The sequence below is a fragment of the Selaginella moellendorffii genome, unplaced genomic scaffold (genome assembly GCF_000143415.4).
Source record: "Selaginella moellendorffii unplaced genomic scaffold, v1.0 SELMOscaffold_5, whole genome shotgun sequence".
In the NCBI taxonomy this organism is placed as follows: Eukaryota; Viridiplantae; Streptophyta; class Lycopodiopsida; order Selaginellales; family Selaginellaceae; genus Selaginella; species Selaginella moellendorffii.
Genome location: NW_003314266.1, coordinates 2,299,423 through 2,311,305, shown reverse-complemented (window position 1 = coordinate 2,311,305; position 11,883 = coordinate 2,299,423). Strand labels below are relative to the sequence as shown.

The 11,883-nt window shown below is 48.1% G+C and overlaps 3 protein-coding genes across 4 annotated transcripts; all 3 read left to right on the top strand.

The window, feature by feature from the left end:
• Positions 1 to 4,376: 4,376 nt before the first annotated feature.
• LOC9660237 (transcription factor AS1) lies at positions 4,377 to 6,977 on the top strand. Its single transcript, XM_002965187.2, has 3 exons — positions 4,377 to 5,558; positions 5,614 to 6,794; positions 6,850 to 6,977. The coding sequence occupies exons 2-3, from the start codon at positions 5,619 to 5,621 to the stop codon at positions 6,871 to 6,873; spliced, it is 1,200 nt and encodes a 399-aa protein (XP_002965233.1). The 5' UTR covers positions 4,377 to 5,558; positions 5,614 to 5,618; the 3' UTR covers positions 6,874 to 6,977.
• A 79-nt stretch (positions 6,978 to 7,056) lies between these two features.
• On the top strand, positions 7,057 to 9,552 carry LOC112344719 (pentatricopeptide repeat-containing protein At4g02750-like). Its single transcript, XM_024670039.1, has 3 exons — positions 7,057 to 7,719; positions 7,864 to 9,044; positions 9,318 to 9,552. The coding sequence occupies exons 1-3, from the start codon at positions 7,057 to 7,059 to the stop codon at positions 9,550 to 9,552; spliced, it is 2,079 nt and encodes a 692-aa protein (XP_024525807.1).
• LOC9659047 (glucan endo-1,3-beta-D-glucosidase) lies at positions 9,307 to 11,454 on the top strand. Of its 2 annotated transcripts, XM_002965185.2 has the most exons (3): positions 9,307 to 9,797; positions 9,863 to 11,233; positions 11,305 to 11,454. In XM_002965185.2, the coding sequence occupies exons 1-3, from the start codon at positions 9,572 to 9,574 to the stop codon at positions 11,337 to 11,339; spliced, it is 1,632 nt and encodes a 543-aa protein (XP_002965231.1). In that variant the 5' UTR covers positions 9,307 to 9,571; the 3' UTR covers positions 11,340 to 11,454. The 2 variants fall into 2 exon arrangements, with proteins under 2 accessions (XP_002965231.1, XP_024525186.1); XM_024669418.1 differs by having other exon boundaries at positions 9,863 to 11,454.
• The last annotated feature ends 429 nt before the right edge of the window (positions 11,455 to 11,883 follow it).

The window sequence follows — 11,883 nt, the reverse complement described above, 5'->3', positions numbered from 1 at the left end:
AAGTGTTACTGGAACTTAAATGATGCGACCCTGCGAGTTGCATTAGTCCGCTAAGCCCCTTGAAGAAAGCTGTGATCAGCTCATCTTCATCAAACTCCTTATTTGAACTGCATCGATCTGCTTGGCGATGTCTACAAGAGCACTGGCAAAATCACTTATGGATTTTGTCTCCCCCTATTTACGGCTGTTCAGCTGTAGTTTGAGTTCCAACAATCTTGCTCTGGTTGTTGTACCAAGGATCACACACACAGCATCCCAGTTTTCCTTCACCATCTTGTCATGTCAAGGTAGCTCTGATATTTCTTTCCGAGGCCTCGTCCCAGGACCCCTAAAGCTTTGTTGTTCTTGGCGTCCCACTCCTTTTTCTCATCCGCATCGTCCTCTGGCTTGAGGCTGCTCTAGATCACGCTACAGAGATCCTTTTTCATTCAGTAAAATAGTATCTGAGGTTTCCATGACTGGAAATCTTTGCCATCGTACACTTCCAAGGTTAAGGAAGATGGGGTGCCATCTTTCTTTTTCACAGTGGGACGTGATCGCTCCGATACCATATTCGGGATAGGAAATCGCGAATGTACTCTGGAATGCCATCCGCTGTTGGTGCTACGCCCGGGCGTCTCTCTTATTGACTAATAAAAACCGAACAGACACGACACCTAAGAGGAAATCACGAATATTCCCTCAATATCACTTTGCTGCGCGTCTCATCGTAGAGTTTAAGAGCCTGTTCGATATCGTAGAGCTAGTATCAAACTCGAAACTCGATCAATAAAACTTACTTGCGGGGATGGACTTGTTTGAAGCGAGTTCTCACTCCGATCCAAGCTCGCGAGTTTCTCTTGGAGCCATTCGGGGCAGAAGTTGGAGTCAGTCCAGAGGTCTTTGCCGGTGAAAGTGTGGACTATTTTCCTGAAGAAGAAGAAATTTAGGATGTCTAAAGTTGTGCTACCTTTGTTGGATCCTTGACTAGCCTACTCCTGCTCATAAACTCTAGTCCTCAGTATGAACGGGATCGCGCGTTGAAAAGAAAAAAAAAAAAAGCGCGTGATCCCTTCACTGGCCAGAGCTGGAGCTATGGCGATGCTCGGTTACCCGCCTGACGCGATGTGCCCCACATTATCAACCACGTCATCATCCCCCTCCGAGGATAACACCGTGCTGACTCCCACCTTGAAGCGGGCGCGCTCTTAAGATAATCATCTTCGCGAGCCGTTATATATCGAAGGAAAGCACTTGAGCTTGGGCATGTGGGATAGGGCACTCTAGTTGTAGGGCACTCTGCCCAGCATATTCCAAGTGAGCTCCGGCAGAAATTCAGTTTCTACCTGGAGAATGTCAACACGACAAGGTAGGTCTACAACTCTCTGGGGCTGCACGCAAGGCACTTGCTTGCTCGGTACCGAACTGGTACACACAACTTGCATAGCACTGTCGGCAGGTGGATACGGCCACGGCCACGACGGCCATGGCAGGAATGCCAATGCCCACATCGTGCCAGCTTGGAGCCTGGATCGCGCGAGGATGGTTTTTCGATCGGAATCGCCCCCCAATTCCTTCCCTTGGAGGGCGATGATCGGCACGGATCAAACGGCCGCATGAGCCATTGCCGCTTCCGGGAGCAGGAGATGACAAAACTTGTTTCGTGCCAATCCTGGTGAAGAAACTTATGATCGCTCTTTTGTGTCATTGGAACCGTGAAATGTTGGGAGCCCCGACGCGCTGAGTCAGAGGCCCTGGCCTTCGCTGCCCGGGACCAGGCGCAGATTCCGGGTAGAACTTGTCTAATTCCCTTGTCTAAAAGTTGTCAAATGGTGAGTTTGTCTACAGGATCCTGGGAACCTTGGCACGCTCTTGCACACAACTATATAGCTTGGGTAAAGAACTCTAGAAATTGTTTTCCAGGATGGTGTGTTTTTGCTGCCCGGTCCTTTCAACGACAAGACACTGTGAACGTCACGAGCTGCCTGCCCATCGCGGCCGGAATCTGGTCACAGATCCAAGCCTTCGGCAAAGCCAACGCAATGAAATTCTACGCCGGCATCCCGGAGCAGGAACGATCAAAAGTCTGAGGATTTGGACACCATTTCCAGAGTGTTGCTCTGCGGATGCTTTCGTCCGGGGTCAGCCTCTGGAAAGAAGAAGGTAGCTTCACCACACCGATGCCATCCACTGACATGAGGCCCCCCGGCACAGTTAAGAACACTGGGAGCTGTGAGCACATAGTGAAGAAAAGAACAAGAGAGTGAGAGAAGGCATTGTCCGTCAACTTCGCTTGCTGTATAAGTTACATATGCCAGCACCTCCAAATATTTTGTAGAATATTATAACTTGTAAAAAGGTTGATTCGCATTTGGATTACTTTAAACTCTGTTTATAGTTTTTAAAGGCACCTAAGATATTTGGCAATCTAACGGCTGAGATTTTAAGCTCTTAGTTTTCTTATCATATTACAAATTGTGGTTAATTTCTTCTAGCCACCAGAAGTTCTCGAATTCTCATTCGTGGAGCAATGCAACAACAATCTTCGCTTCATGGTGGGTGCTACAAGACCGTATAAACAGTATGAATGAATGAATTCATAAGAATGTGTAGAAGGTGAGTGCGTGATCTCTCTCTCTAGAAATTGGTGCAATCAATTGATATGAGAATTCTGTCATGGTTGCATACGAAAGTATGTGCTGCGAGGTTTTCTTTCATGGCCCACTTTGTTCTTAAACAGAAGGATAAATATTATAGAATTTATATTTGAAGTTGAAAAAGGAAGGAAAGCACCATCAAACCAGTGCTTAATCACATAGAAGCTGTGCCCATGAAAGTGTCCTGGGATGACGAAATCAAGCAAGCACCCGGTTGCACACAGAAATTATAAAGCCAACTACATCCTCTCCAAGGGATCCAAGAGACAAGATGGAAACAAAGAAGGGGAAATAATCCAACAAGCAAGAAGAAATTAGAGGGGCAAAAATCAGATGGTATACTTTTTGCTTTTATGTTCTGTTCATTTACTACCAATTCAGGAAAATACCAGAAAAAGCTTAAGAATCCCAAACGTGCACAAGAGCAGGGGGTTCTCTTTTTCTTTTGTCAGCAGGCATGGAAAATGTGGTGAATGGGCCAATATTGTACACATTCATACACTGACCACTGCTATTGTGTATTGGGACTGGATGCGTGGGGGGTATCTCCAACAAGATCCAATGGAGACAAGATCTTTATGGATTTCTTTTTCCGTTTATAGAGTAATCATAAGTCAATATAACTATAAATATTAAACTGTTATTAGGTATTTAATTTTAAAATTGTTCATCCCAAAGAATCTCAATTTTAATTTTAACAGTTCTCTCTCTCTTGTTTAGAACCACAAGAACCAACCAAAACAATAAAAATTAAAGATTTAATATTTGATAAGGATAATTATAGCAAGTAATTTCTTGCAGGTTTTGAAAGCAACTACATGTGTGCTTAAATTTTTTCTCACAAATCAATGCATCTATCTATCTATATATATATATATTGGCATGCATGGTCAAAGTATGAATCCTTTTTAGTTTATTGCCATGTTAGCATCTTCTTCTTTGTCTTTTAAGTTGGCAAGAATGTGTGGCTAAATTCAGCTGAATTAGAAGCAAAGCTAACTAGGCATTAAAGATACTACCCATCAAATGTTGGCCATGAGCCTCCATGCACTGGCTATTATCAACTGCCAATTGCACTAATTTGGCAATGCCACCATTTGGAGCTTCTAATACATTAAAGATGCATTTGCAAAAGTGTCAATTTACTTTAAAACAAAAAAGAATTGCAGATGCTATACATATTGCAACAGGGTATTCAATCTCTTTACTAAAGTGTGGTATACTATTTTGCATATAAATGTTGTAATGCACATAATCATAATTGTAGTGAAATGATATATAACAATCAAAATAGGACTGTGTGAAATTGAAAACCACAAACAAATATCTGCACATGTGTAAATAAAAAATGCACCCCATATTCACTGCCATAGCTTGCAACTCTTTTACTATGATTTTTAATAACTATATATTTCAATTTTCAATCCATATTGTTATTTATTTGTGTGATTCTATTATCATTCATTTATTTCTTTTTATACTTTGTGTTTAAATATTAAATCAAACTAAACAAATTAAATTAAGATTTTGAGACTGTTAACAAATGCCTTTGTTCTTAACCAAAGGAAACCGAGTTCAAATTTTAAAAGTAACCAGATTTTCCGTAGGGATCTTGTCTTTGCTTTAGATGCCACCGCCACGCGTCCGGTCAGAATACACCAATATACAAGAGCAGTGGTCAGTGTACGAACGCGTACAATCTTGGCCCATTCGCCACATTTTCCACGGTAATTGCCCGCACTGAAAAGAAATAGAGAACCCTACCCCTCACTCACCGTGTTCTTGTGCGCGTTTGGAGGCTGTGGCGCTTCTTTTGGTGCGGCGATTCATCTTCTTCGCAGATAAGCTCTTCTTCCTGAATCTGTGTAGCGAGATGGCTCCACTGCGCTAAATCTCTCCAATTATCCGCCGCTCGCCATGTCTGTGTGTCGCTAACCCCGGATCTGCATTGCATTCTATGGCTGTGGCAATCCGCTAGAGGAAGGATTTCCTTATGGCGTCTCTCGGCCGCTAGAGCTCTCTGTGTGTGAAATCTCGCCATGCTGCGCTAGAATTGCTTAACCCTGCCCCCCGATCATGTCTATCACGCGTTAAGTCGGTGCGTTCCATGGCTGGATTTGACATTTCCATTCGTTAAGTCGGCGTGTTCCATGGCTGGGTTTCGTTAAGTCACAGCGTCTTCGCTCCATCCATGGCAGCTTGTCGCTAAGTTCTTGAGCTCAATTCTCATGGCTCGTTTCACTCGCTAAAGTCGAGAAGAAAGAACAGAAAAGATGCTTGCCTTTCGTTAAAGTTGATGTTTCTTTCCATGGTTTTTTTCCTGCCTTAAACAATCGAAAGTATGGCGTCTCTCAGTCGCTAATTTCCTCGGGTTTTTTTTACCATGGCCTGTCGTTAAATTCTGTTGTGCTTGCTTGCTCAGTCATGGCGGCTATGCGCTAAATCGCTCGCGTTTTTTGTGTAACAATGTTGCGTCGCGTTGTTGGTGTATATACTTAGAACTTGGCTTGAGTTGGAGCTATGGCAGTCCGCTAAGTTCGTGACCAGCCATGGATGTAGAAGTAAGTGCGATAGTCTTGTCCTCGGGTAGCTAAACTCGTCGTGGTTTTTTTGCGTTTTCTCCTCGTTGAGTGGTGAGCATAGTAGTATGTGATCCGCATCGAAGTTCACCTGGCCAGTATTTTCTCGTTTATGGCGTTTCTTCGTCATCTTCTTCTTAGTATCAAAGATCGCGGTAAAATGGCTGTAGACTTTGATTGTTCTTGTTCCTTAGTGTCCTGGAGTTCACGTTAGTCTCCTTGTTTCTTTTTTCCTCTTTTCTTTTTTCTGCTGGCCAGGTTTTTTTTCTCTCTTTTTTTTTCCTGTTCTTTCTTTTCTCTATTGAAGATGTAGTCAACCTTTGCAAAAAGACAGCACGAGAAGGTAACGCCTCAATGTTTTTTTCTAAACAAATGGTGGCATTTGTTTACTCTTTCAGGATTTATGAAAATGTCAATCGCAACGAAAGATAGACAACGCTGGCAGCCCGAGGAAGACGCTATTCTATGCGCTTACGTGACACAGTATGGGGCAGACGACTGGAACCTCATCTCCGAGCGGATGGGTGAACCGCTCGACCGAGATCCCAAGTCGTGCCACGAAAGGTGGAAGAACTATCTCAAACCTGGGATCAAGAAGGGGCCTCTCACAGACGAAGAACAGCAGCTTGTCATCAAGCTCCAGACCAAGTACGGCAACAAATGGAAGCGCATTGCGGCCGAAGTTCCGGGACGAACAGCTAAACGCCTAGGCAAGTGGTGGGAGGTTTACAAGGAACGCTTGATCAAGGACAAGAAGAAGTTGCTGAGCACCCATGCAGCGACGGGAAACTGTGACAGCATGGTCACGGAAACGATGCATCTTCAAGCTCTAGGTCCGGGTTTCTCGAGGCCTTTCCTTTCGAGCACGCCTGATCTCTGCGTCAACGGGGCTCCTGCGTTTTCTACGTCGACACCAGATGCGAATGACATATGCGGGCCGCCGACAGTATGCCAGGATCACTTTGGAAACAATGCGTCTGGAGTTACCACCACCGAGGCTTTGTCCGGGGATGAAACGCTGCTCACTCTGGGGCCGTCTACGACCTTTCAGAAGCAGTTCCCAATGGAGGTGGTGGCGACTTCTGGCATGACTATGCCAAAGTGGATCCCGAAAAAGCTGGAGATCCAGATCGCCTCGACGCTCACTGAATCGTCGCTGTCTCTGTCCTCTTCGCGGACAGCCGACGAGGGGCTCGACTGCCTGGATCCAGCTTCCGAATCAAGCGACAACAACGAAGGCTCGAATCTGTCAATGTTTGAGCTTTTCAAGGAGCTGAGAGAGCAGCGAGAGAACTGGATTCAGCAGAAGAAGGGGATCAGCTCGAAGCTCAAGGAACTCAAGCAGCAGCTGGAGTGTGAGAAGGCCGAGAAGCAGCGCCAGAAGATCCAGGAGGTGGACGCCAGAGTGAAAGCTCTCAAGGAGGAGAAAAAGCAGTTTTTACAGAAGGTGGAGCAGGACTATAGCGAGCTGGTGTCCAATCTCGAGAGAGACGCGGAGATGAAGGAGAAGAAGCTCACGGAAGCTTGGACGCTCAAGTATGACAAGCTAGTTCACACATACGAACGATATACCCTCTCGGTACGTATTGCCTCCGTTACGTTTTCTTCGCAGCTCACTTTGCTTGATCAAACAGGGGCCAGTCTTTCACGCCGAGTAGTATGATCTCTTACTACGTACTCTCATAGATAAGTTTCTATCTCTTCTAAGTCTTCGTTTGTAGCGTTTTTTCTAAGTTTTATTTGAAGTAGGAGTTAGTTAAAACTTGCGAGCTTCTTAACGATTTTTCCTGTGAAAGTTACAGGGGTCATGGATCCAAAGTTGGTTCCAAGTGATCAAAGCAATGGCGCTCCAGGAATTTGCGCAGCGCATAACTCGCTGCCGGGATTGCAAGGATTTGTCCGGCGGAAGAGAGGTTCACGCTCAGGTGGAGCGCAGCGATCTCGCGAACAATCTCTTGCTCAAGAACCTCCTGGTGGAAATGTACGCAAAGTGTGGGAGCTTGGAGCAAGCATTCGAGGTCTTCTCCAGCATCCAAGCTCGCAATGCCTTCTCGTGGAACATCATGATGTCCGGCTACGCGCAAAATGGAGATCTCCGCAACGCAGAGCGTGTCTTTAGAGAGATTCCTCCTCCAGTGAGAAACCTCGTCTCCTGGAACACTCTCATGGCAGCGTATATCCAAAATGGACGGCTCGCGGACGCCCGGGATCTCTTTGATCAGATGGAGGAGAGGGACGTGGTGACGTGGAACACGATGCTCGGAGCATATGCCCAGGCCGGGTATCTTGACGAGGCTAGAAGAATCTTCGATGGCATGCCGGCGTGGAACGTTGCCACGTGGAACGCGATGATTTGCGGGTGCGTAGAGAACAAGCATCTTGCAGTGGGAGATTCTCTTTTGGAAAAGATGCCGGAGCACAGCTTAGTAGCGTGGAATGCCCTCCTTGCAGCAAATGCCGATGCCGGGCATCTGGAAACCGTGTTAGGCATATTCAAGCGTATGGTTTTTCGCGACGTCGTTTCGTGGACGGCTATGATCGCGGCACACGGGCATTACGGGAATATCCTGAAAGCGCGATACGTGTTTGAGTGGATGCCGGAGAGGAATATAGTTTCCTGGAACACCATGCTTGCGGCATATGCCCAGAATGGGCATCTGGAAGATGCGAAGCGCGTGTTCTTCGAGATGCCCTATGGCGATTTGATCTCCTGGACGGCGATGCTGTCGGCGTGTGCGCAGAACGATCGAATCGGCGAGGCGATGGCGATGTTTGATCGAATGCCACGACACTGCATCGTGTCGTGCAATGCAGTGATCACTGGGCTGTGCGAGAGTGGCGATCTTTCTGGCGCCAGGGCTCTCTTCGATGCAATGGAGCAGCGCAATCTCGTCAGTTGGAACGCGATGATCTCCGGCTACGCGCGGCGCCAGGATCTCGCGAGCGCGAGGGATCTGTTCGAGAGGATGCCGCGGCGGGATCAAATCTCCTGGAACACCATCGTCGCGGGCTATGCCCAGCACGGGGAGCTGGAGGAATCGAGGAGCCTGCTGGATCGAATGCCCGAGCGCGACGCGATGGCGACCACGGCGCTCCTGGCGGCGTACGCCCAGATCGGACTCTTGGAAGAATCGATCGAGCTCTATCAGGGATTCCCTTCTCCTAGCCGAGACGTGATCCTCTCCACTGCGATGGTGGCCGCGCTGGCACAAGCAGGGAGGCTCCACGAAGCGCAAGAGCTCTTCGATCGAATGCCACACTGGGATGTGGTGTCGTGGACGTCGCTGATTGCTGGCTACGCCCATTTCGCCCACTTCGATGCCGCGATCGCGCTCTTCGCCGCCATGCCGTGCCGCGATCTCGTCTCCTGGAACGCGCTCATCGCTGGATTGGGGCAGAACAGCCGGATCGAATCGGCGAGAGCTCTCTTTGATCAAATGCCGTGGCGGGATCTCATATCGTGGAACGCGATGATCGCCGTCTACGCGCTAAATGGGCACCATGCTTCGAGCCTGGAGCTCTTCCTGGCGATGGCGATGGAGGGATTGGAACCCAGCGATGTGACCTTCAGCAGCGTCCTCACGGCCTGCGCCCACGCCGGGATGGTTGATCGCTGCTCCAGCTGCCTGGAATCGATGCGATCGGACTACGGCATCGAGGAGACCCTGGAACATCGACGAGCCCTAGTCGATATCCTGGGGCGATCTGGGCAGCTCCACAGGGCCCGGGAGATGATCCAGCAGCAATCCGGAGATGGGATTTCATGGACGACGTTGGTGGGATCCTGCAAGATCCATGGAAACCCGGATCTCGCCAAGCACGCCGCCAGGCAAGCGTTTAGCTTCGATGCCAAGAACTCCGCGCCTTACGTGCTTCTCCACAGCATTCAAATTCCCGCCACTTAGGTTGGGTGGATTTTAAATTTCCCTCCAAAAATATGTTTAAATTACCCGCCTTTGAGTTTAGGGCTCGAGCTCTTGGGCGATTTGGTAGGCGACGATTTTCATGCCCTGGGACGATGGAGTGAGCGGCAACGCAGGTACAGATAAATTCGGCGATGGATAGGTCACCGGATTTCCCAGAAATTTGGTGCGTGTCTCAGCGAACAAGCGCCAGATCTCTGCCTGCCGCTGTCGGGTCGACTTCGCGGTCGCCTTTCTTCCTCTTTTTTCTGCCAAAGCGAAGCGGAAGAGGAAGAAAAGCTTCTGGGTTTAAAGGAGGGAGAAGCTTTAGCGACATGTCGCTATCAAATTTGGACGAAAAGGAGCATAGATTTGTGCGCTGCAAGAGACGAGGAGCTTGGAACTTTAATACCGGTTACTGGAAAGAAAGAATGACGAGAAAAGAGGCTCTGGGATGTTGGCAGCGGCAGTGTCGTACGTTGTGAGCCTTTGCTACTACTTTTGCAAAGGTGGCATTTTTTTTCTCCTCGGGGGGCATTGCGAGGTGAATGCGAAGAACGAGAAGGCGAGGAGGAGGAGGAAGAAGAAGAAGATGGTGATTGGAACCATCGGGAAGAAGAACAAGGTGGCTATGCTCTTCGTTGCTCTGTGGCTGGTGTTTGCGAGTAGCATATCGTCAGGTATGTTGGTTTTTTCCTTTCTCTTGGCCGAGTCTGAGACCGTTCGTTCTTGTTCGTTCTATCAGCGGAGGCAGCCATAGGCGTCAACTATGGAAGCCTGGCTGACAACCTTTCTCCTCCAGGGGAAGTTGTCAAGCTTCTTAAGTCGTCGTCCATTGGGAAACTCAAGCTCTACGACGCAGACTCGGCCATGCTCTCTGCGCTCTCGGACACCGGCGTCGAGGTGGTGATCGGTGTGACCAACGAGGAGATCCCGAGGCTGGGAAGCCCGAGCTTCGCAAACGCCTGGGTGTCCAAGAACGTCGTCCAGCACCTCCCAAAGACGAAGATCAAGTATATCAGCGTCGGCAACGAGGTTCTCACCACGAGCGAGCAGCAGCTAGCGTCCGTGCTCCTCCCGGCAATGCAAAACCTCCACAACGCGCTCGTGGGTTTCAAAGCTGACGACCAGGTGAAAGTCACGTCGCCACAGTCGCTCGGCATCCTCTCGGTCTCGTTTCCTCCATCCAGCGGAATTTTCAAGTCCAAGATCGTCGACACCGCGCTCAAGTCCGTGCTTCAGTTCCTGTCGCTCACCAAAGCGCCGCTCATGATCAACGCGTATCCTTACTTCGCCTACAGGAACAATCCGTCCGACATCTCGCTTCCATACGCTCTCTTCCTTCCAAACGGAGGCTTTGCGGATCCACGAACAGGCCTCGTCTACACAAACCTCCTCTCGGCACAGCTGGACGCTGTCTACTTCGCCATGGAGAAGCTCGGCTTCCCAAACATGGAGCTCTCGGTGTCCGAGACGGGGTGGCCGTCGGTCGGGGACGTGAGCGAGCCGGGTGTCAGCGTCCAAAACGCCATGAACTACAACAGGAACCTCATATCCTTCGTCAACTCGGGTGTGGGAACTCCGGCCCGGCCTCGCGTCCCGCTCGAGGCCTACATCTTCTCGCTCTTCAACGAGGACCTCAAGCCGGGGCCGACGTCCGAGAGGAACTTCGGCATCTTCCGGCCGGATGGAACGCTGTCTTACGACATCGGCTTGATGAAAACCACAGCGGCAGCTCCAAGCACAGGCTCTCCCGCGACAAACTCGAGCTCAAACTCCACCACCACTCCGGCGTCGAGTCCCCCGGCTCCGGCTTCTCCAGCGGCGGATCCCGGTCCCCCGAACAACCCCGGGATTGGACCCGGAGGTCCCGGTCCGGTGTGGTGCGTCGCCAAGCCGAATGCCGATGCGAACTCGCTGCTGGTGGCGCTGAATTACGCTTGCGGCGAGGGTCTTGCGGATTGCACTGCGATCCAGTTTGGAGCGCAGTGCTTCTACCCGAATGATCTTCCATCGCATGCTTCCTACGCGTTCAACAGCTACTTCGTCAAGCACGGGGGGAACAAGTGGAACTGCTACTTTGGGAACACGGCGATGCTCACTCTCTCGGATCCAAGTGAGTTTTCCATCCTCGCTCCTTTTCTTCGTTTTGCTTGAACGAGGCTTTGGTTTCTTGTGTTCTTGCAGGCTATGGTGTGTGTACGTATCCTTCCGTCAAGTAAAAGCCACTAAATGCTTGAATAAGCTAACAGTTGTTCTTCAGTCCTTTGATGGTAAGTAAATAAATAGTGTTATTTTTTAAAAAAAATTATAAATTTTAAATCTTTTTGAACCCAAGGAGAAGAATGTAAATAATTTTATAAACTCAATCAATGATAAGATATACTAAAATACTTTTGGTTTGTGTAAGACAGTGGTAGTGAATATATCTAGAATATATTTAAATATTATTTAAATGGTTTGCTTATATATCTAGAATATGTTTGAATATTCTAGGATATTCTACCATCTAACGGTTGTTATTCATTTAGATTAATTTTGTATTTATAATTTATAAATTTTCTTAAACTCTTTCTAGTATATTCTTTTTTATTTTATCATCTTGATATGCAATAAGATTAATCTTGTGTTTATAAATTACAAACATGCTTATAATTATAAACTTTATTTGATCAATTAGATTATAAAACTACCATTAAGCAAACCAAGCCGTAACAATTTATTATATTTCCACTAATAATTAATACTAAACAAATCTACTAGAGA